Here is a 25,487-nt window from a genome sequence, read left to right on the forward strand (position 1 = left end):
GACCTCAACCCAATTGAGATGGTTTGGGATGAGTTGGACCGCAGAGTGAAGGAAAAGAAGCCAGCAAGTGCTCAGCATGAGGAAACTCCTCCAAGACTGTTGGAAAAGCATTCCAGGTGAAGCTGGTTGAGAGAATGCCAAGTGTGCAAAGCTTATATGGCTACCCATCCACCACGACCAACCACCCTACTTTAATTGTTGCCTTAGGTAAGCTTCTGTCTTATGTAACCATACCAAATGTAACATATCATACGAATTTGAGTGTCACAGATTACGTTTACTATGTTTTGTCTAGTGTACGAGACCAGGCTGCTCCCCTGCTGTTCCAGCAGCACTACAACCCTGGTAAAACCAGTGATCAACTTAATTGTTTATTTTTATTTGACCTTTATTTAACTAGGCAAGTCAGTTAAGAACAAATTCTTATTTACAATGACGGCCTACCACGGCCAAACCTGGACGATGCTGGGCTAATTGTGCACCGCCCTTTGGGACTCCCAATCACGGCCGGATGTGATACAGCCTGGATTCAAACCAGGGACTGTAATGATGCCTTTTTCACTGAGGTGCAGTGCATAAGACCACTGTGCCACTCGGGAGTCCAACTACAGCTGGTACAGAGAAAACCAGTGGTATAGAGTAAACCAGTGGTACAGAGTAAACCAGTGTTCAACTACAGCTGGTACAGAGTAAACCAGTGGTACAGAGTAAACCAGTGGTCAACTACAGCTGGTACAGAGTAAACCAGTGGTCAACTACAGCTGGTACAGAGTAAACCAGTGGTACAGAGTAAACCAGTGGTACAGAGTAAACCAGTGGTACAGAGTAAACCAGTGGTCAACTACAGCTGGTACAGATTAAACCAGTGGTACAGAGTAAACCAGTGGTCAACTACAGCTGGTACAGAGTAAACCAGTGGTACAGAGTAAACCAGTGGTCAACTACAGCTGGTACAGAGTAAACTAGTGGTACAGAGTAAACCAGTGGTACAGCGTAAACCAGTGGTACAGCGTAAACCAGTGGTCAACTACAGCTGGTACAGAGTAAACCAACCCTGGACCAGAGTTGAAGAATACAATCAATGTCTAGTAAGGGATGGGCAAGTTGAGATGTGCATGCATACTTGTATTTGAATCATGCAACCATGTCGATGGGAGTTTTTGTGAGATAAAAAAAAAATACAGTTATACAAAAGCAGATCTCATTTCAGGATTTGGCCCTAGTTGAGTTGAGGATGGGTAATCCCATATCCTGCAACTTCCTCCTTTCTCCACTAGGGGGGACCAGAGTGACACCAGTATGCATGTTGTAGTAAGTGTACTTTCTGGGTTAGAAGTACACCCCTGTACCGAAATGTACATTCAACTAGTTTGATGGATGACTGCGTCCTCCCCGCTGCAGCATCAAAGAGTTCTAGTAATCCAATGTTCCTTTCATTCTCCAATAACTACTCTAAACCAATGACCTGTATGAGCCACAAGAGGTTCAACCTACTTTAATTAGGGAGGACAGGTTCGTGGTAATGACTGGAGCGGAATGGGTGGAATGGTATTTACTCTGTTCAAGCCTCCAATGGTATTTCTGAATGGAGATACAGGAAAATGAATTGTTTATTATACATGATAGTGCAAGAGAGAGAGAGAGAGGGAGGGAGGGGAGAGAGGGTGGATGAGAGGGAGAGAGATGAGTCTAGAAACATAGCCTGCAGACATCATAACCATATGACTATAGCTGTTAATGACCTTGCACACATGCCACTGTCCCCTCTAGCACAAAAGGGAGAGGGTACCAGAGTTCAAACACACTTTGAAAACAAACAGATTTTTTTATGACGTGCACTCGCACACTCGCCTCAGTTCTGTGCCTCAGGGAAGGGACATGAAACGTCAGAGAAAATGTTTTGATAAGTCATTGTGGTTGTTAAGATTTCTGTTCAAGGTACCGTTCGCTGGTTTCACAAGCCTTCTCTCTACCCTTCTCTTCATTCAACCCCTGTGAGTAGGCCTACTCAGAGCAGCGTTGTCCTTGTCCGAGTAGCGCAGCGGTCTAAGGCACTCCATCTCAGAGATAGAGACGTCACTACAGATCCTGGTTCGATTCCAGGCTGTTTCACAACCAGCCATGATTCGGAGTCCCACAATTGGACCAGCATCGCTAGGGTTTTGTAGGCCGTCATTGTAAATAAGAATTTGTTCTTAACTGACTTGCCTAGTTGAATAAAAGTTATATAAAAAAAAAAAAAACAAGTAGCACTTCATGCAGCACATCAAATCAAATTTATTTTTATATAGCCCTTCGTACATCAGCTGATATTCTCAAAGTGCTGTACAGAAACCCAGCCTAAAACCCCAAACAGCAAGCAAAGCATGTGAAAGAAGCACGGTGGCTAGGAAAAACTCCCTAGGAAAAACTCCCTAGAAAGGCCAAAAACCTAGGAAGAAACCTAGAGAGGAACCAGGCTATGAGGGGTGGCCAGTCCTCTTCTGGCTGTGCAGGGTGGATATTATAACAGAACATGGTCAAGATGTTAAAATGTTCATAAATGACCAGCATGGTCAAATAATAATAATCATAGTAGTTGTCGAGGGTGCAACAAGAACGTCCGGTGAACAGGTCAGGGTTCCATAGCCGCAGGCAGAACAGTTGAAACTGGAGCAGCAGCACGGCCAGGTGGACTGGGGACAGCAAGGAGTCATCATACCAGGTAGTCCTGAGGCATGGTCCTAGGGCTCAGGTCCTCCGAGAGAAAGACAGAAAGAGAGAAAGAGAGAATTAGAGAGAGCATATTTAAATACACACAGGACACCGGATAAGACAAGAGAAATACTCCAGATGTAACAGACTGACCCTAGCCCCCGACACAAACTACTGCAGCATAAATACTGGAGGCTGAGACAGGAGGGATCAGAAGACACTGTGGCCCCATCCGATGATACCCCGGACAGGGCCAAACAGGCAGGATATAACCCCACCCACTTTGCCAAAGCACAGCCCCCACACCACTAGAGGGATGTCTCCAACCACCAACTTACCGTCCTAAGACAAGGCCGAGTATAGCCCACAACGATCTCCGCCATGGCACAACCCAAGGGGGGGCGCCAACCCAGACAGGAAGACCACGTCAGTGACTCAACCCACTCAAGTGACGCACCCCTCCCATGGACGGCATGGAAGAACACCAGTAGGCCAGTGACTCAGCCCCTGTAAAAGGGTTAGAGGCAGAGAATCCCAGTGGAAAGAGGGGAACCGGCAAGGCAGAGACAGCAAGGGCGGTTCGTTGCTCCAGCCTTTCCGTTCACCTTCACACTCCTGGGCCAGACTATACTTAATCATAGGACCTACTGAAGAGATAAGTCTTCAGTAAAGACTTAAAGGTTGAGACTGAGTCTGCGTCTCTCACATTGGTAGGCAGACCATTCCATAAAAATGGAGCTCTATAGGAGAAAGCCCTACCTCCAGCCGTTTGCTTAGAAATTCTAGCGACAATTAGGAGGCCTGCGTCTTGTGTCACGCTTCACCATCTGGCAGTCCGACGGACAAATCTGGGTTTGGCGGATGCCAAAAGAATGCTACTTGCCCGAATGCATAGCGTCAACTATAAAGCTTGGTGGAGGAGGAATAATTGTCTGGGGCTGTTTTTCATGGTTTGGGCTAGGCCCCTTAGATCCACATTCTAGATGATTCTCTCCTTCCAACTTTGTGGCAACAGTTTGGTTTAGGCCCTTTCCTGTTTCAGCATGCCCCCATGCACAAAGCGAGGTCCATACAGAAATGGTTTGTTGAGATTGGTGTGGAAGAACTTGACTGGCCTGCACAGAGCCCTGACCTCAACTCCATCGAACACCTTTGGGATGAATTAGAACGCCCGACAGAGCCAGTACTGTATATTCTCTCAAAAGATAAATAATGTAAGAATCAAACATTTTCAATTAAATCATTTGATAGCTTTGCAATTGATGAGAAAAATGAACTCCAGTCCGAAATCAAAGAAATACGTTTATTTAAGTGTAAACAAATAAACTGCATAGGAAATGTGTAAAGTCCACAGAAGGCAGCAGGTAACAGACGAGGGAAGGCAACAGACGAGGGAAGGCAACAGACGAGGGAAGGCAACAGACGAGGGAAGGCAACAGACGAGGGAAGGCAACAGACGAGGGAAGGCAACAGACGAGGGAAGGCAACAGACGAGGGAAGGCAACAGACGAGGGAAGGCAACAGACGAGGGAAGGCAACAGACGAGGGAAGGCAACAGACGAGGGAAGGCAACAGACGAGGGAAGGCAACAGACGAGGGAAGGTAACAGACGAGGGAAGGCAACAGACGAGGGAAGGTAACAGACGAGGGAAGGTAACAGACGAGGGAAGGTAACAGACGAGGGAAGGTAACAGACGAGGGAAGGTAACAGACGAGGGAAGGTAACAGACGAGGGAAGGTAACAGACGAGGGAAGGTAACAGAAGACGGCAGGTAAATTAGTCTCCTCTTCTTTATTTCAAACTGAAGACCTGACAACTGCACTTCCACAGGAGATGGGAGGGGGAAACACGTGCATACACACATACACACTCCTTACAGATAATTTCAGTGTGTATGTGGTAGTACACCAACACAAAACGCACACCAGCAGCACCCATCTAAACTCAGCTGGTCCCTGCTGTCCTCCTGCCTCGCCGACAGAGGAGAATACATTCAGTGGATTTGGGTTCAACAACAACACGATGCAGCACACAAACACACTCTCACACACTACCTACTGCACACAGGACAGAACAGAGCCTTCGAGATAGGCCTACAGAGTGACTGTTGATAAACAGACTAAGAAGAGGCCATTTTGTCACCAAAGGCTCCATGACAGTAAGATTCTAAATTGCATTCTCACTGGAATGGAACATTGGGTAACATGGCGTCCATTGTAATTCTCCAGACACAGATTGATTGGTAGTACAGTATCAGTTCTGTTTTGTGATCCTGCTAGCAATGAGTAGAGTGTGAGTGAGAATCACTCCCAGCAAACCATTTTCTTAAAAAAAACAAAAAAAATAATACAAATACATTCCAAAAGGGTCGCCGAGAGTCATGTGGTCTGGAGTATGTCCTTTGGTGTTCATCAAACAAACAACTGGAACATTTAACAAAAATTAAATCTGAAAATTAAACATAAAACAATACATTTGAGGGAAATCATTCAAAAAGCTAAATGTTTCCATTTTCGAGATTGAGAGCTAATGTGTAATATGCAAAAACGGACACAGAAAAGATTGGTCGCGTTCCAGCCCGTCTTTACCACACACACACACGCGCAGAAATCTCAGCATTTTCACAACCCAACTGCAAAGAAAGAGGGTCCTGGAACATGACCAATGAGACTCGTACTGAGGTCATAACAGAAAGGTTCACTACATTATCACTATGGGGGACACATTTCACTGACACCCGCATCACTAGGGGGTAAACATTTCACTGTGACACCCGCAGGGACATAGAACTACCATAGAACTACCTGAGTTTCTATTTTTTTTCTTCCTTTTAAAAATGTTGTATTTTAACTTTTCTTTAAAAGATACAATCATTAACATGTTGCACACCTTCCACCTGGTGCAGTTTCGCTTTTACCAACTTTTCTCTTCTTTTTCTGTTCTCTTAAAGCCGTGAGATGCCAGAAACAAAATGGTGGACAGAAACATAGGGGCCAATAAAACCCTGCCCAACAGGAGTACAGGAGACCAATCACGTGCTCAGCACCACACTTCCTGGATATTTTTGTGAGGGATTTTTTTTAATCAAGCGATTCTAATGATGCTTCGCGGCTAATCCTGTGAAGAAACCTATCTTATTTTGATAGAGAGTATGAGGTTGTCATTACTAGGCCAAAAACAAAATGTCTACAGTGTAAATCATCGTGTGTGTGTTTAGGAATGATTAAACTGTGCGGCTCTAAAAGTTGTTGTACAAACTGCACTCTGCTACAGATTCCAGACATGGCCGGCCAAGCACCGATTGGCCTCTGCAGAGCCTCTTGGGAACATGAAATACAATCGCAAAGGTCAAAACGTTAAATCAATCCAACGCACTCCTAACACATACACACCTGTGGGTATATGATCATGATAAAACCATCCCCAGATTCAGCTACCAACGCGTCGAGTTTACAACACCTATATCTGTGAGACGTTGTTTCACTTTAAAAAAAATAAAAAATGGAAGCATGCAACAAATACATTTTTTTTAAAAGGAACAAAAACAAAAAGTTTCAAATACATGTTTTTCCTCTTTAAGAGTGAAAACCTAAGAATGTTAAAGATAGAATTTTGTCATTTTTTTATTAAAATGTAAAAGATTGCAGACTTTTTCATATAGTAATACTGAAACACATTGACAGATCATATCAGTGACACGCCTGTGGGTTCTAAGCAGCAGGGTCTGGGCCTCTAATGTGCTAACGTCTCCCGTCTATTAACGTGCAACAAACAGGCTTATTAACTCGTAATAAACATCTTATTCACGCAATGTGTTCCTACACACACCACATTTTTTTGCATTGTCAAAGAGTGAGTTTTCAAATAAGTTAGTACCAACCAACATTGTGCTAACTCTTAAGTACACATTTCTAAGATGTTCTTACTGAGGAGAAACTGTGCTGATATTAGAGGTAATTCTTGTAGGTCTAAAGGGGGGTATGATGAAGGCCTCAAATTAGCCAACAGTGACGTCACCATCATTCTCACCATTGGCCAATCAGGTTACAGCTCTACTGAGGTGATGCAAAAAGGGGGGGGGGGTGTCAGGCCATATAAGTGCATCCAATCAAAGCACAGGGATCTGTCCTTGGCTGCTTTGATTCGTTAAACACTAATATCTATGATATAATGGTCCAATGACATTCACCGTCTATGACAGTGTCATCCCGACGCCAACTCCGTTTTGACACCAAACTCCCACAAATATATTTTTTGGCACAATGCTCTGATCTTCACTATTTGGTTTCTCCATATGATTAAAAGGCATAATGCACCACAATGCTGAACAGACCACTCATGGACACAATGTGGAGACGGCCATTTGTAACTTGTAATTTTACATGAAAAGGAGCCACCAGGATGAAGATCTTTGGTCCAACAGGTGACAGGTAAATGTTACATGACTTAAAGTGTCAGTTGAGGTAAAAGTAATATGAGGTATGTTTAAATACAAAATAAAGACTAACTTAAAAAGGTCTGGAAACTGAAGTATACATACAGTATAAGAGACTTGATATTTAGAAGTTACTAGTCAAAATATTTGAAGAGGTAGGCCAATATGCACACACACACTTGAAGTCGAAAGTTAACATACACTTAGGTTGGAGTCATTAAAACACATTTTTCAACCACTCCACAAATGTCTTGTTAACAAACTATAGTTTTGGCAAGTCGGTTAGGACATCTACTTTGTGCATGACACAAGTCATTTTTCCAACAATTGTTTACAGATGTCACGACTACTGCCGAGGGTGGCTCCTCTCCCTGTTCGGGCGGCGCTCGGCGGTCATCGTCGCCGGTCTACTAGCTGCCACCGATCCCTTTTTCCCTTTTCGTTTGAGTGTATGTACGGGATTTTTTTTTTTTAGTATCTTAAAGTAAGAGCAATCTTCACATTTCCTTGGTTTTGTCTGTAAGTCGCTCTGGATAAGAGCGTCTGCTAAATGACTAAAATGTAAAATATATGTAAACTTCTGACCCACTGGGAATGTGATAAGAAATAAAAGCTGAAGTAAATCATTCTTTCTACTATTATTCTGACATTTCACATTATTATGATAAAGTGGTGATCCTAACTGACCTAAGACAGGGAATTTGTACTAGGATTAAATGTCAAGAATTGTGAAAAACTGAGTTTAAATGTATTTGGTTAAGGTGTATGTAAACTTCCGACTTCAACTGATATAGATAACACACACACACACACACACACACACACACACACACACACGGCATTTAAAGTTAGGTAAAAGGTGTGTTGAGGTAGATTTGTAAAATGACATTTGTATGTTGATGAGGTCTGAGAATTGAGGTACTGTTGCCAGTTACTGGTTAAGGTAGGCTGCATTACAACTGAGTTACACATGAGTAACTGTGAGGAATATGAAAGTATATAAAATGTTGAGGTATCTGACAGTTAAGATAAACGAAGGGATGTGAAAGTTTACGTAAATTAGGATTTAAAGTGCAGGCCTGCACTTTCCTCTGAGGTAAGAAGCTCGGTCAGAAACCCACTAATAAAAAAAACACCCATACCGCTAGGCTAGACTACGCTAAAGTGGCTAACTTCACAAGAGAAAGGGAGCTTTTACAACCCCTTCCACAGGTGATAAATCAGGAATCTGTTTGCACTCAATGGTTAAATGGGTTTAGCTAATGCTAGATAAGGGATGCTAGACATGGAGCAGTGTCACGGTTAGCATGGGTAGTGGAACTAGATTGAACCTCTCAGGGGTGTGAGATGGAAAGTGGCCTGGAAAGATACTCTTTGGTTGCTGTGAGATATGGTCTGTTTTCAGAGCTTTCTACAACGTTCTCCTCAGGAAGTAGGCTTGAAAGGTACTTCCATTTTAAAAAGCTAAAAGTAGGCCTTATATTCTTCTTCTCCCCATTGACAGTGCTTTGAACGGATCTTTTTGGTGACAGCTGGTGAGCGTTTTTAGACCTCCAACATAAATGATTAAACAACAAAATGTCTTCAATGGGACTTGTAGTTCTTTCGATGCCAAACACACAGTTGGTTCGAAATTCTACCTTTGGTTGACTCCACTAGCTGGTCTCTAGACCTCCATCTTTTAGAGGTCTGGTCAGCATGCACATGTTCCGGAACACTCTCTCTCCAGCATTTCAGAATGGGCGTCAATAACTAGGGTGGGGCAGTGACGTCAGAAGGGGATTGGATTAAATCCTAGCCCCCAAGAGCCAATCAGTGCCCCACAATTCAAGCACACAGGATCACTCTGATTGGCTGTCCACAGGAGTGAGAGCCAATCAAGACGCCTGCTTTCTGGAGGCATTGTTATCCTTCCGCATCATTCACAACGAGATGTCACTCAGACAGAATTCATAATCAACAACCAATACATCCTGATAATTCCTGATAAACTTCTAAAATACTTTGGTGGGGCCTCCGTTTGAGAGTACACAAATGCTGTTTGTTTTTTCATATTGATTTTCATTATTTTTCTCCTCATAATAGAGCAGCTTGCTGATGCCTAAAAGGAATCAACAATGTTCAATTGATAATTGGATACTTTGGGACAGAAAAGAGAATCTCCCCACAACAACAACGACTAGCTCATGATTTCAACCAATCATCAAACTGCATCTGTCCCAGGTCAGACTCCCGGCGCCGCTGCGATCAATAAACCAGTCAAGCTAAAAGGAGATTCTTTTGGTCCATCTGGTACTCTGACCTGAGCTAACTAACACAGAGTCAGTCTAACGGGTTTGGCATTACATAAATCCCTCCGTTCTTACCTCTATTTTGTCAGTCTGCAGTGACACTACACATGGAGAGATGAGGGGACATGCTAAACCAAGATCTACAGAACAAGCTACCCTAAACACACTAGACTCCACTACAGCTCAGGTCAAAATGTCTTTTCATTTTTATGTCCCTCTTTAAATAAAAAAAGTATTGAGGTAGACTTTTTTTATTTTCTTCTTTGTAAAACTTGACAGACTAGAGTATACCTCTGCTCGGAGAGGGTGAGTACATTCATTAAGAACTAGATGAGGTAGGTGGTGGAGCAGAGGATTCAATATTTCAAGAAAAAGTGAGAAAAATCCCTGAGAAGGCGACGTGAGGAGAGTTGAGAGAGCAATTCACTACTGATTATCAATGTCTTAGTGGTCCCCTTTGTCATACAGTATACCACAGGAATCTGATTACACAAACTAAAACCTAAAAGTAAAAAATTATTTCAAAACAAACAAATTAATTTTCCCTTAATTTGTAATAACGCATTTCTACCTGCTCTGACTATCTCTCTTTAAACTGTCCTCTCTTTGTGTCTGTTTGTTGAATCCTTTTCCTCGCTCTTCAATTTCCTCTCCCTAACAGAGAAACGGAGAGAAAACAGAGCGAGAGAAAGAAAGAAAGCGAAAAGTGATCAGAACTTGAGGATGCGGTTGTTTCCGAAGTCGACGACCACGATGACTCCGTCAGGTGTCACTGCAACGCCGGAGGGGCGGTCCATCTGTCCGAAGCCACTGCCATGGGTGCCAAATTTGCATAAGAAGTTCCCGTTGGGCTCGAACACCTGCACCCGGTGGTTCCTCGAGTCGGCAACGATGATCCGGTTCTCCTGGTCCACCGCTATGCCCTGGGGACGCAGGAACTTCCCGTTAGCGGTACCCTCGGAGCCCAGAAACCGGGCAGACTGGCAATCTGGCCGAATCACCAGCAGACGGTGGTTGTTGAAGTCGGTGACGACCAGGTGGTCCTCATGGTTAAAGGCGACGCCACGCGGCGAGTCAAAGTGTTTCCACAGGGCGCCCTCAAAGCCGTACTTGTTGATGAACGAGCCATCAGGGCCAAAGAGCTGGATGCGGTGGTTCCTGGTGTCAGAGACCAAGATCTTCCCCGCAGAGTTCACTGCCACATCCCAGGGGTAGTTGAACTGACCGTTCTATAATAGAGTACAGTAGAATATAGTTATTAGTTCAGCTCTGATGAGTGTGTGTCTATACTATTGTATGTGAGAGAGCGTGCGATTGAAAGAGTTTGTACCTTGGTGCCCTTCTCGCCGAACTTGAGCATAAACTGTCCGTCAAAGGTGAACACCTGCACACGGTGGTTGTCTTTGTCCGTTACGATGATCTGCTGTTGGCTGTCGCACGCCACGCCCGCTGGACGATCAAACTGACCGGGGCGAGAGCCCAGAGAGCCGAACTTGTGGTGGAAGGCACCGCACGGCTTGAAGATCTGGACAGTAGGAGGTAGTCGCAGAAGAAAGGAAATAATTAAAGAGCCACTGTTCTAAAGATGGCTAGCTAGAGCACTGTACGCGCTATGCTTCACTGTTTTAAAGATGGCTAGCTAGGGCACTGTACGCGCTATGCTTCACTGTTCTAAAGATGGCTAGCTAGGGCACTGTACACGCTATGCTTCACTGTTCTAAAGATGGCTAGCTAGGGCACTGTACACTCTATGCTTCACTGTTCTAAAGATGGCTAGCTAGGGCACTGTACACGCTATGCTTCACTGTTCTAAAGATGGCTAGCTAGGGCACTGTACACACTATGCTTCACTGTTCTAAAGATGGCTAGCTAGGGCACTGTACACGCTATGCTTCACTGTTCTAAAGATGGCTAGCTAGGGCACTGTACACGCTATGCTTCACTGTTCTAAAGATGGCTAGCTAGGGCACTGTACACACTATGCTTCACTGTTCTAAAGATGGCTAGCTAGAGCACGCACTGTAAGCGCACAAGCTATGCTTCACTGTTCTAAAGATGGCTAGCTAGGGCACTGTACACGCTATGCTTCACTGTTCTAAAGATGGCTAGCTAGGGCACTGTACACGCTATGCTTCACTGTTCTAAAGATGGCTAGCTAGGGCACTGTACACACTATGCTTCACTGTTCTAAAGATGGCTAGCTAGGGCACTGTACACGCTATGCTTCACTGTTCTAAAGATGGCTAGCTAGGGCACTGTACACACTATGCTTCACTGTTCTAAAGATGGCTAGCTAGGGCACTGTACACTCTATGCTTCACTGTTCTAAAGATGGCTAGCTAGGGCACTGTACACACTATGCTTCACTGTTCTAAAGATGGCTAGCTAGAGCACTGTACACACTATGCTTCACTGTTCTAAAGATGGCTAGCTAGGGCACTGTACACACTATGCTTCACTGTTCTAAAGATGGCTAGCTAGGGCACTGTAAACACTATGCTTCAGCTCTCAATAAGAGGGCTACTGAGAGATAGATCGCTGGCAAGTTAAAAGCAAACAAACTGACACCGACTTAGCAAGAGTTAGCTTGCTAGCATCATAAAACCATTTCTCTTTAGGATTATGGTTTACGGAGTCGACATCAACCCAAGAAGTGAAATGAATGAAACCGACCTGTACGCGGTTGTTACTGCGGTCGGCCACCACCACATATCCCTCTTTATCCACACTGATGCCCCAGGGACGACACAGCTGACCGTCACCCTCCCCCTCACTGCCAAACGCAGACACCGGTGAACCCAGAGCCCCGTAGCGTCGCCCAGACTTCACCAGTACCTGGAACACAGGCAGGAAGAATGCTACTTAGCATTTCATCCTATCTACAGCAATATTCAAGTTGTATTACTTTGTTGTTGCTTAAGAGATGTGAATAGAATATGTTGAAGTGTAAATATATTACTTGGTTGTTACATTTATTATAATACTATATATTTTACCTTGAAGGGGCTGCCCATGATGTGCTGGTTACAGACCAGAACTGACACCAAATCTTCTCCCTCAGTCTTGGGCAAGTAGCTGACCGTGTACGACCCGTTCTGGTTGTCACACACCTCCGCAGCCGACAGGTTACCATCCGCCGCTGCCATCACCACCGCTGACACTGCGTCACCGCCCGAGAGGCAGGGCTCCCTGTCGTGGTCGTAGCCAATTACGGTGAAGGAGGCGGTCTTGCCACAGAGTGCGGTCTTTAGGCCCTCTCCGTGAGCTTTGGTGACGGGAGCGAACGCTCCGCTACTGATCAACCCCATGGACTGGATGGCTATGTACAGGGCCTGGTGAAGATAATATTATCAATAATACTATTAATATGCCATGGACTAGGAACAAGTGGAAATAGCAACATTAATATAACGTATATGAAATTAGCTGACATGTCGATAATTCCAGTCATCCAAAAGAGACACAAGAGTCTCTAACCCCTCTCGCTTGCTCTGGAGGGGTAAACAGGAACCTGTTATTTACCTGGTCTGGAGGGGTAAACAGGAACCTGTTATTTACCTGGTCTGGAGGTGGTAAACAGGAACCTGTTATTTACCTGGTCTGGAGGGGTAAACAGGAACCTGTTATTTACCTGGTCTGGAGGGGTAAACAGGAACCTGTTATTTACCTGGTCTGGAGGTGGTAAACAGGAACCTGTTATTTACCTGGTCTGGAGGGACAAACAGGAACCTGTTATTTACCTGGTCTGGAAGGGCGAACAGGAACCTGTTATTTACCTGGTCTGGAGGGACGAACAGGAACCTGTTATTTACCTGGTCTGGAGGTGGTAAACAGGAACCTGTCATTTACCTGGTCTGGAGGGGCGAACAGGAACCTGTCATTTACCTGGTCTGGAGGTGGTAAACAGGAACCTGTTATTTACCTGGTCTGGAGGTGGTAAACAGGAACCTGTTATTTACCTGGTCTGGAGGTGGTAAACAGGAACCTGTTATTTACCTGGTCTGGAGGTGGTAAACAGGAACCTGTTATTTACCTGGTCTTGAGGGGTAAACAGGAACCTGTTATTTACCTGGTCTGGAGGGGTAAACAGGAACCTGTTATTTACCTGGTCTGGAGGTGGTAAACAGGAACCTGTTATTTACCTGGTCTGGAGGTGGTAAACAGGAACCTGTTATTTACCTGGTCTGGAGGGGTAAACAGGAACCTGTTATTTACCTGGTCTGGAGGGGTAAACAGGAACCTGTTATTTACCTGGTCTGGAGGGGCAAACAGGAACCTGTTATTTACCTGGTCTGGAGGGACGAACAGGAACCTGTTATTTACCTGGTCTGGAGGGGTAAACAGGAACCTGTTATTTACCTGGTCTGGAGGGGTAAACAGGAACCTGTTATTTACCTGGTCTGGAGGGGTAAACAGGAACCTGTTATTTACCTGGTCTGGAGGGACAAACAGGAACCTGTTATTTACCTGGTCTGGAGGGACGAACAGGAACCTGTTATTTACCTGGTCTGGAGGTGGTAAACAGGAACCTGTCATTTACCTGGTCTGGAGGGGCGAACAGGAACCTGTCATTTACCTGGTCTGGAGGTGGCAAACAGGAACCTGTTATTTACCTGGTCTGGAGGTGGAAACAGGAACCTGTTATTTACCTGGTCTGGAGGTGGTAAACAGGAACCTGTCATTTACCTGGTCTGGAGGTGGTAAACAGGAACCTGTTATTTACCTGGTCTGGAGGTGGTAAACAGGAACCTGTTATTTACCTGGTCTGGAGGTGGTAAACAGGAACCTGTTATTTACCTGGTCTGGAGGTGGTAAACAGGAACCTGTTATTTACCTGGTCTGGAGGGGTAAACAGGAACCTGTTATTTACCTGGTCTTGAGGGGTAAACAGGAACCTGTTATTTACCTGGTCTGGAGGGGTAAACAGGAACCTGTTATTTACCTGGTCTGGAGGGGCGAACAGGAACCTGTTATTTACCTGGTCTGGAGGGGTGAACAATAAACGATCGTCCTCCTGTGGCTGCAGCAGGCCTCTGAGAGACTTGAGCTCCTGGATCTGGGTCAGCATGCGCTCTCTGGCTAGCAGCACGTCCAGGTGACAACCCTCATCCAGCACCTGATGAGTTATGAGGTGGGGAGACATGGATGCCATAGTTAGCAATAATCATGAATGACTTTCAACATAGTATTTATAAACCTGGTCGTCTTCCCCCCCCCCGGACATGCACCTTTTAACATACCTGAGTGACGGCTGCGATGGTGCTGTCCAGCTTGGTCAGGTTCTGATGCAGCTTCTCTACCTGTAGGTACAGGGACTTGGCTTTCAGCTGGTGGATCTTCTCAACCTGGGAGAGGGAGGGAGAAGGGGGGGAGAGAGAGAGAGAGAGAGATTAATTAAATCCAGCAGTGTGAAAACAGTAGTTTGTTAAATCTCAGGTTGTTGTAGATCAGTGTACCAGGTTACAGTGGGATATTGGACATATAGTGACAGCATTGACTAACAGACAAAACAGACCATTCAACAGGGGGATGAAGGGTGTGAGGTGAATCAAAAGCTAGGGGTTAACATTACTACACAACACTTAAAAGTTCAACCTGTCTGGATCCATATTAAAGGGAAGGACTAAACCCTGAGGCTGTCTGGTTCCATGTTAAAGGGAAGGACTAAACCCTCAGCCTGTCTGGTTCCATGTTAAAGGGAAGGACTAAACCCCCAGCATGTCTGGTTCCATGTTAGAGGGAAGGACTAAACCCCCAGCCTAGCCTGTCTGGTTCCATGTTAAAGGGAAGGACTAAACGCCCAGCCTTTCTGGTTCCATGTTAAAGGGAAGGACTAAACCCCCAGCCTAGCCTGCCTGGTTCCATGTTAAAGGGAAGGACTAAACCCCCAGCCTAGCCTGTCTGGTTCCATGTTAAAGGGAAGGACTAAACCCCCAGCCTAGCCTGTCTGGTTCCATCTTAAAGGGAAGGACTAAACGCCCAGCCTAGCCTGTCTGGTTCCATGTTAAAGGGAAGGACTAAACGCCCAGCCTAGCCTGTCTGGTTCCATGTTAAAGGGAAGGACTAAACGCCCAGCCTAGCCTGTCTGGTTCCATGTTAAAGGGAAGGACTAAACCCCCAGCCTAGCCTGTCTGGTTCCATGTTAAAGGGAAGGACTAAACCCCCAGCCTGTCTGGTTCCATGTTAAAGGGAAGGACTAAACCCCCAGCCTAGCCTGTCTGGTTCCATGTTAAAGGGAAGGACTAAACCCCCAGCCTGTCTGGTTCCATGTTAAAGGGAAGGACTAAACACCCAGCCTGTCTGGTTCCATGTTAAAGGGAAGGACTAAACCCCCAGCCTGTCTGGTTCCATGTTAAAGGGAAGGACTAAACCCCTAGCCTGTCTGGTTCCATGTTAAAGGGAAGGACTAAACCCCCAGCCTAGCCTGTCTGGTTCCATGTTAAAGGGAAGGACTAAACCCCCAGCCTAGCCTGTCTGGTTCCATGTTAAAGGGAAGGACTAAACCCCCAGCCTGTCTGGTTCCATGTTAAAGGGAAGGACTAAACCCCCAGCCTAGCCTGTCTGGTTCCATGTTAAAGGGAAGGACTAAACCCCCAGCCTAGCCTGTCTGGTTCCATGTTAAAGGGAAGGACTAAACCCCCAGCCTAGCCTGTCTGGTTCTATGTTAAAGCGAAGGACTAAACCCCCAGCATAGCCTGTCTGGTTCCATGTTAAAGGGAAGGACTAAACCCCCAGCCTAGCCTGTCTGGTTCCATGTTAAAGGGAAGGACTAAACCCCCAGCCTAGCCTGTCTGGTTCCATGTTAAAGGGAAGGACTAAACGCCCAGCCTGTCTGGTTCCATGTTAAAGGGAAGGACTAAACCCCCAGCCTGTCTGGTTCCATGTTAAAGGGAAGGACTAAACGCCCAGCCTAGCCTGTCTGGTTCCATGTTAAAGGGAAGGACTAAACGCCCAGCCTAGCCTGTCTGGTTCCATGTTAAAGGGAAGGACTAAACGCCCAGCCTAGCCTGTCTGGTTCCATCTTAAAGGGAAGGACTAAACGCCCAGCCTAGCCTGTCTGGTTCCATGTTAAAGGGAAGGACTAAACCCCTAGCCTGTCTGGTTCCATGTTAAAGGGAAGGACTAAACCCCCAGCCTAGCCTGTCTGGTTCCATGTTAAAGGGAAGGACTAAACCCCCAGCCTAGCCTGTCTGGTTCCATGTTAAAGGGAAGGACTAAACCCCCAGCCTAGCCTGTCTGGTTCCATGTTAAAGGGAAGGACTAAACGCCCAGCCTAGCCTGTCTGGTTCCATGTTAAAGGGAAGGACTAAACGCCCAGCCTAGCCTGTCTGGTTCCATGTTAAAGGGAAGGACTAAACCCCCAGCCTGTCTGGTTCCATGTTAAAGGGAAGGACTAAACCCCCAGCCTAGCCTGTCTGGTTCCATGTTAAAGGGAAGGACTAAACCCCCAGCCTAGCCTGTCTGGTTCCATGTTAAAGGGAAGGACTAAACCCCCACAGCCTGTCTGGTTCCATGTTAAAGGGAAGGACTAAACCCCCAGCCTAGCCTGTCTGGTTCCATGTTAAAGGGAAGGACTAAACCCCCAGCCTAGCCTGTCTGGTTCCATGTTAAAGGGAAGGACTAAACCCCCAGCCTGTCTGGTTCCATGTTAAAGGGAAGGACTAAACCCCCAGCCTGTCTGGTTCCATGTTAAAGGGAAGGACTAAACGCCCAGCCTAGCCTGTCTGGTTCCATGTTAAAGGGAAGGACTAAACCCCCAGCCTAGCCTGTCTGGTTCCATGTTAAAGGGAAGGACTAAACCCCCAGCCTAGCCTGTCTGGTTCCATGTTAAAGGGAAGGACTAAACCCCCAGCCTAGCCTGTCTGGTTCCATGTTAAAGGGAAGGACTAAACCCCCAGCCTAGCCTGTCTGGTTCCATGTTAAAGGGAAGGACTAAACACCCAGCCTAGCCTGTCTGGTTCCATGTTAAAGGGAAGGACTAAACCCCCAGCCTAGCCTGTCTGGTTCCATGTTAAAGGGAAGGACTAAACCCCCAGCCTAGCCTGTCTGGTTCCATGTTAAAGGGAAGGATTAAACCCCCAGTCATAAGTCATAAACACACACACAAAGCAATAGAAAAGGCATAAATCATGTGGGCAGACAGGGAGAATCAGGACATGCACCGTGAAGTGTGTATACAAACATGTAGAACACGTCTACTGTAAAAACACCTTCCCTTCAAAACATGTTAGTCAAACAGTGACAACACCTGTCGGATGAGCCCTCTAACCACGTAAACATATGAGTGAGTGAGAGAGAAAGAGACTGACAGGCAGAGACTGACAGAGAGAGAGGGAGAGAAAGAGAGAGTGACAAACACACCAACACAGATGGAGAAAAGCTTTACCTTCCAGAGTAGCTGACTCTCTCTGTCCTCCAGGGCTTTCAGGTGTCTGAGGACCATGTTCTTCACCTCTGTCTGAACCACCTTGGCCTTGATGTCTACCTGCTCTGCTATGGCCTGGACCTTCTCCATACTCAACTAGAACAGGGGATATTACAGGGTTAGAAATAACACACACACCACCTTGATCTCTAGGATACAGGACCAATTGGGGGTATAGGGTCAAAACATATAATACAACACCACTGGACCGTCGCCATTCTCAGATTAACAAGAATTAACCACGTTAAAAATACCCACATAACACTTCTACCCAGCTATGACAAAATCTTAAACTATTTTTCTAGACAAAAACTAATAACGAGACGCCTGAAAAAAATAAAAATAACACTAACTATTACAAATGACTTTGGTTGATGAAAATGTAACGAGACGAAAAGTCCACGTGACACTAATCAACATTCAAATTGGTCGAATCTCCTTTCCATCTGTTTTGTCCATGCCGTCGCAGAATATCTAATGCAATCAATCCACTCATCGGCCAATAACGTCTTTCAGTTGCACGGGCTCCTCCCAGACACACAACTAGGCGGTCATTTCAATCCCTGGTGTCTCTGATGCACAGCAAGCCAGGTCACAACTGTACAAAACAATAAGGTATTTGATCAACTTTGCTTTCATTTAGGCAATTTTTTTTGCGCTGATCACATCAGAAGCTCCATTTTGCAGGGAATGCTCAGATTCTCCCCCTTTCAAGGAAATCACTTATTTACCCCGTTCCAATGGTTACGATGAGAAAATAAGATAGATGGTTTAACCTGTAGCCAAGCTGTACAGTGCTGTGAAAAAGTATTTGCCCCCTTTCTAATTTTCTCTACTTTTGCATATTTTGTTATACTGAATGTAAATCAGACCTTCAAGCAAAACCTAATATTAGATAAAGGGATCCTGAGTGAACAAATAACACAGCAATGACATACTTATTTCTTAAACAAAGTTATCCAATGCCCCTGGGTGGAAAATAAATTGCCCCCTTACACTCAATAACTGGTTGTGCCACCTTTAGCTGCTCCAACCAAACGCTTCCTGTAGTTGTTGATCGTCTCTTACGTCGCTGTGAAGGAATTTTGGCCCACTCTGGCACGCAGAACTGCTTGTTTCAAGTCCTGCCACAACATCTTAATTAGGATTAGCTCTGGACTTTGACTAGGCTATTCCAAAACGTGTTGCTTTTTAACCATTTTCATGTAGACTTGATTGTGTTTTGGATCACGGTCTTGCTGCATGACCCAGATGCGCTTCAGTTCACAGACGGATGGTCTGAAATTCTCCTGTAGAATTCTCTGATACAGAGCAGAATTCATGCTTCCTGTTTGGTTTTCGCCAGACATAACGGGAACCGTGTCGTCCAAAAAAGTTATACTTTTGACTCATCTGTCCATCCAAGAGTCTTGATGATCATTCAAATGCTTTTTGGCAAACTTGAGTTAACTTTTTGGATGAGAAGGGTCCCATTATGTCTGGTGAAAACTAAAACACTGCATTCCACATTATGAACCTCATACCAACGGTCAAAAATGGTGGTGGTAGTATGCTGGTTTTGGGATGCTTTGCTGCCTCAGGACCTGGACGACTTGCCTTAATAGAAGGAACCATGAATTCTGCTCTGTATCAGAGAGTTCTACAGGAGAATGTCAGGCCATCTGTCAGGAAGCAGAAGCTGAAGTGTAGCTGAGTCATGCAGCAAGACAATGATCCAAAACACACAATCAAGTCTACATGAAAATGGCTAAAAAGCAACACATTTTAAGTTTTGGAATGGCCTAGTCAAAGTCCAGACCTAATCCTAATTAAAATGTTGTGGCAGGACTTGAAACAAGGAGTTTATGCTCGAAAAACTACGAAATGTCATTGAGTTAAAGCAGTTGGAAGAGTGGGCCAAAATTCCTCCACAGCGACGTGAGACACTGAACAACTACAAGAAGCATTTGGTTGCAGTCATTGCAGCTAAAGGTGACACAACCAGTTATTCAGTGTAAGGGGGCAATTACTTTTCACACAGGGCAATTGGGTGTTGCGTAACGTTGTTAATTAAATAAATAAAATACAAATAACAAAAAAAAATTATACTTAAACTCAGGTTCCTTTTATCTAATATCAGATTTTTGTTAATGATCTGATAACATTCGGTAGCAAACATACAGAAAATCAGAAAGTGGGAAAATACTTTTTCACGGCCCTGTATAACCTATATCCCTCAAATTCAACTCTGGAACTCGAAGCCAGTTCCACTGTTTTAAAATCCCCTATAATCAAGGACTGACTTAGACCTGGGACACCAGGTGGGTGCAATTCATTATTAGGTAGAACAGACACCACCAGGCTCCGGACCTCGTAGGGGTAAGAGTTATATGGTTAATTATGACTGGCATTGGTTACAATCTACCACAATAGCAATGTCGCCAGCTAAGGTATACAAGGGGATAAGAGGCCTCGTTGGACAAGGCTATCTGTGCACATGATGGAAGTTACAAGGTACATATTATTTAAATGCTGAAAAAAAAGCACTATTATGTGACTAAATGACTGACTTAAACTAGACAAAAATTGTCCAGGGTTTTAGTCAACTGATAATACCTAAAACTAACGAAGGATGAAATGACTAAAAAGGCTTAAAAATATATCTTAAAACGAAAACTAAAATAGCTGCTAAAATGAAAACTGCAGCAGGGTAACAGGATATAACAGCAGTTCGAGTTATCACATAACACGTCCTGGGTGGCCAATAGTCAACTCCACAGGAATATCAACTATGTCATTAATGAAACAGGAAGTGGCCAGGAATTATATGACGTAAAGACAGATTATATGACCATATCATGTGACCAGGCACCTCCTCTGTTATGACACACTAAAATACAGGAAGTAGACAGTACAGGAGGATATCTGAGGATTACCACAAAATCTCACATCCCTCCTAACATTAAGGGGTAGATACCAACTCCTCACTTCACTTATCTTATTCAACATTAGGGGCAACAGGTAGCCTTGTGGTTAGAGCATTGGGTCAGTAACCGAAAGGTTGCTGGATCGAATCCTCGAGCTGACAAGGTAAAGATCTGTCGTTCTGCCCCTGAACAAGGCAGTTACCCCGGTAGGCCGTCAAATAAGAATTTGTTCTTAACTGACTTACCTAGTTAAATAAAGGTTTTTAAAGAAACATGAGCAGTGGCCTTTGAAGTCAGAGTGTGAGATAGGAGCTAGTAGAGAGAGGTAGCGTCACTGACCGCCATGCTGTTCTCACTGTGTATGAGAGGAGAGTGACATTTTAAGAAAACGTCGACGTCAAGGGGACCTAATGGAAATTTGGCTTAATTTGGAAGTTTGGCTTCAATGTCAAAAAGCATTTAAATTGATTTTCAAACACATTCAATTCGAGATTTCTTTCTATATTTTTGGTCATTTATGTCTCTCCCTCTCGTTCCTTTCTATCACTTCGTTACACTCTCTGTTTCCCTCTGAGTTGGGTGGTTAGAGGGTGGTCTGGACCCCACAGGGCCGAGGGGGGAGGGCTCCTTTGTGACATTACCCAGAGGGAGGGGAGGGGGGGGTCAAAAGTCACCCAAATCCCCCTGAGGTCATTGACCTCCTGACCCATGGCTTAAGACCCTCCCCCCTGGGCAGCAGGGTCCCTTCTCCCGCTGGCCATTTGGGACAGACCGCTAAAGGGTCAGTTATAATCAGGACGTCTGGAGAGAACAGCAGGAAGAGAGGGGAGGGGCTTCATCAATACTGACAGAGCGAGAGAGAGAGAGAGAGAGAGAGAGAGAGAGCAAGGGGGAAGATGGAGAGGGGGAGAGAGAAAAAAGATAGCATGAGAGCAATAGGAGAGAGAGAGAGAGAAAGATTTGCCACTAAAACGTAAGCTCAAATGTGTAACTAATGAGATTTCATAATTTAACTGTTTAGTGCCCATATCATTGTGAAACAAGGCTGATGCAGGCTAATACAGCAGCAGCTTGAGACACAAAGGAGGTCAAACTGGCCAATCAGAAAGCAGCATACTCAACCAGCAGGTCACAAGTTCAGGGTCGGAGGTCATGGGAGATAATGGGTGTGGAGTGGGCGGAAATATCCTTCCCCGAGAAAGAGAGTGTGTGTGTGTGTATGTGTGTTCTGTATCAGGAGATAGAGGGACTAGGCGGTAGTTGAACAGAGAGAGTGTGTGTGTGTGTGTGTGTGTGTGTGTGTGTGTGTGTGTGTGTGTGTGTGTGTGTGTGTGTGTTCTGTATCAGGAGATGGAGGGACTAGGCGGTAGTTGAACAGTGACGATGTGCACGGTTATGACGTAACGTAACCTTGGCTTGCTGAACTAGATCATGTTTCCGGGTTACGCTGAGTCCTGAACCAGGGTCAGACACGCACCTTCCAGGGAGATTACACAACATCTCACACTTCCTGGTAACTCTGGTTTCCAGGAAGTACTGTAACAAAGCATCTCATTCAGCAACATACCCATCCGTTTCAAAGCAATTCTCAACAGATCATGGGGAGTGAACGTTACCGTCTCAGAATCCATTACCGATAACACAACCCTGTATAACAACGAAGGCTATGTTTCTTAAAACCATAGAACTAGAATGAATATAATACTATTTATGTGTAAGAGTTCTCAGTCCCAGCTAGATTGTCAGTGAGCATGTGGCTGTGAGGGAGGACATGGGTATTAACACCGTGACTGAATAGATCATCTAACATTATTAGTAACACCCATCTTCTACCCTTCTCGTCTCTCCCTTCCTCCTCCCCCCTCTCCTTTTTCCTTTCACGTCTGTAACTTCTTCTAGTGACCACGGCTAGAGACGAAACAGAGTCAGAGAATCTATTTACTCTACAAGCATTTACGTAGAGATAATATGTTCCTTTCTGTGTGTGTGTGTGTGTGTGTGTGTGTGTGTGTGTGTGTGTGTGTGTGTGTGTGTGTGTGTGAAAAAGAGAAGGGTGGAAGGGTCTAAGATTCTATTCCTAGATGACCTTTTCCCTTCCTCTCCTCCCTTCCCTGTCACTCCCCTTTGACCCCCGTCACCCCAGGTGACCCACCCCCTTCCTGGGCCAGCTGGGTACCTCTAAATCACAGGCTTCAGTGCAGCCTAAAGGAGAGTGTGGATGATATGCAGAATATCACACATTTCTGAACCGGTAATGGGTCAAAAACACAGACATGCTCACCTGTACAGCCTGTCTTCCTTGCTGTGCATCGGCCAGTAGCTGGATGATGATGTCTCTGGAGTCCTGGACAGCGTCCTGTAGATAGACCAAGCTGTGGCCCATGTGTCTGCCCACACTACACTCCCTACAGACAGGCACAGAGCACGTCTCACAGAAAAACAGAAACACCTAAACGAGAGAGGGAGAGAGAGAGAGTTCAAGCCTCCTATCAAAACTTGATCAAAAAGAAAACATACATTAGAAGATATTATTTAAAAGGGTTTAAGTGCTTTAATATGTTAAACAATGAACCATGATGGTGACTATATGAGACCAGACACCATTGGGAGAATGGTTTGTGATTGACTATGAGGTGTGTTGACGTGTACATTTCTGCAGCGCATGTTTGATTGAACACATCCCCTGGTTCTCTTCAGGCTCAGAGGGGTGACATTGAGATGAGACCGGGCATTCTGGGGCTTTTCCGGATCAATACACCAAATCAGAGGACTTAATGCGCGCACACACACACACACACACACACGGTTTAAGAACCTGGTTTATCAACAACTGATCATAACAAAATGCATTGATCAATCTGTAATACTAAACACAATCACATTTCAATAAATAACAAATATAAATATTTTATGTTGACTCATTAATAGTCACACGTAACCATTAGCATGACCAAAATCTCCTCTACACTGACGGGTTGTAACAAGACACTAATTAAATATGCGCCAAACATAAAATCCCAGAGCGACAGGGATCAATGTTATCAAATGGGAGTAGAGCTGAGGGGAGGGGGTGGGAACAGCAATCAATCCATTGATAATGGCTATGGTCCCAGGGGGAGGCATGATATAATGAGGCATGCGCACACTCCTGTCTGCTCCTTTGAGCCCCTCCCCTTTCTTTCTTTTCTCCTCCACCCCGCTCTTCTCCTCTTCTAGCCCCGCCTTCTTCAACCTCTCCAAAATTCCAAGGGGAGGGGCAAAACAAAGGGATGGAATGCGGCTTCATTTGGTGGAGGAGGGGAGGTATGGATTGTGGGATGGGTGAGGGTCTGACAGCAGGGAAAGTCTTACATCTCCGACTAAGGGTCTCAATCATCATTGTGGAGTGATTTTAGTGCTAAAAGAAAATTGTTTTTGAATTCTATCATTTTTCAAATTGTATTAAGATATTTAATTTGAACGAAATATTTTGGGATTTGTAATGCACAAATTGAATTCATAAACTGAACTTATATTTCATGATTTGAAAGAGAATTTAATAAATATTTCATTCAGTTAAAAAAATATTCAATTGAATATTCAATATATATATATTCAGTTTTAATATGGTAGATATTGCATTCATTCCCATATTCTAGATGCTCGTTCATATTCCCATATTCTAGATGCTCGTTCATATTCCCATATTCGAGTTGCTCGTTCATATTCCCATATTCGAGATGCTCGTTCATATTCCCATATTCTAGATGCTCGTTCATATTCCCATATTCTAGATGCTCGTTCATATTCCCATATTCTAGATGCTCGTTCATATTCCCATATTCTAGATGCTCGTTCATATTCCCATATTCTAGATGCTCGTTCATATTCCCATATTCTAGATGCTCGTTCATATTCCCATATTCTAGATGCTCGTTCATATTCCCATATTCTAGATGCTCGTTCATATTCCCATATTCTAGTTACTCGTTCATATTCCCATATTCTAGTTGCTCGTTCATATTCCCATATTCTAGATGCTCGTTCATATTCCCATATTCTAGATGCTCGTTCATATTCCCATATTCTAGATGCTCGTTCATATTCCCATATTCTAGTTGCTCGTTCATATTCCCATATTCTAGATGCTCGTTCATATTCCCATATTCTAGATGCTCGTTCATATTCCCATATTCTAGTTGCTCGTTCATATTCCCATATTCTAGTTGCTCGTTCATATTCCCATATTCTAGTTGCTCGTTCATATTCCCATATTCTAGTTGCTCGTTCATATTCCCATATTCTAGATGCTCGTTCATATTCCAATATTCTAGATGCTCGTTCATATTCCCCTATTCTAGTTGCTCGTTCATATTCCCATATTCTAGATGCTCGTTCATATTCCCATATTCTAGATGCTCGTTCATATTCCCATATTCTAGATGCTCGTTCATATTCCCATATTCTAGTTGCTCGTTCATATTCCCATATTCTAGATGCTCGTTCATATTCCAGATGCTCGTTCATATTCCCATATTCTAGATGCTCGTTCATATTCCCATATTCTAGTTGCTCGTTCATATTCCCATATTCTAGTTGCTCGTTCATATTCCCATATTCTAGATGCTCGTTCATATTCCCATATTCTAGATGCTCGTTCATATTCCCATATTCTAGATGCTCGTTCATATTCCCATATTCTAGTTGATCATTAGAGAAGAACATGTTTCACCTTTCCGAGAAGAGAGAAACTGGC

At 44.6% G+C, this 25,487-nt stretch overlaps 1 protein-coding gene across 1 annotated transcript in view; it reads right to left on the minus strand.

The window, feature by feature from the left end:
* Window positions 1-3,983: 3,983 nt before the first annotated feature.
* Window positions 3,984-25,487, minus strand: part of LOC106570646 (E3 ubiquitin-protein ligase TRIM71) — a 45,225-nt gene continuing 23,721 nt past the window's right edge. The window contains exons 2-9 of the mRNA XM_014143117.2: window positions 23,034-23,201; window positions 17,808-17,942; window positions 14,662-14,766; window positions 14,400-14,537; window positions 12,418-12,753; window positions 12,095-12,256; window positions 10,752-10,946; window positions 3,984-10,650 (exon numbers count right to left, since the gene is read on the minus strand). Coding sequence (XP_013998592.1) covers window positions 10,132-10,650; window positions 10,752-10,946; window positions 12,095-12,256; window positions 12,418-12,753; window positions 14,400-14,537; window positions 14,662-14,766; window positions 17,808-17,942; window positions 23,034-23,201 — 1,758 coding nt within the window. The 3' untranslated portion in view covers window positions 3,984-10,131. The remainder of the gene's footprint in view (window positions 10,651-10,751; window positions 10,947-12,094; window positions 12,257-12,417; window positions 12,754-14,399; window positions 14,538-14,661; window positions 14,767-17,807; window positions 17,943-23,033; window positions 23,202-25,487) is intronic.

Source organism: Salmo salar, chromosome ssa14, assembly GCF_905237065.1.
Source record: "Salmo salar chromosome ssa14, Ssal_v3.1, whole genome shotgun sequence".
Lineage (NCBI taxonomy): Eukaryota > Metazoa > Chordata > Actinopteri > Salmoniformes > Salmonidae > Salmo > Salmo salar.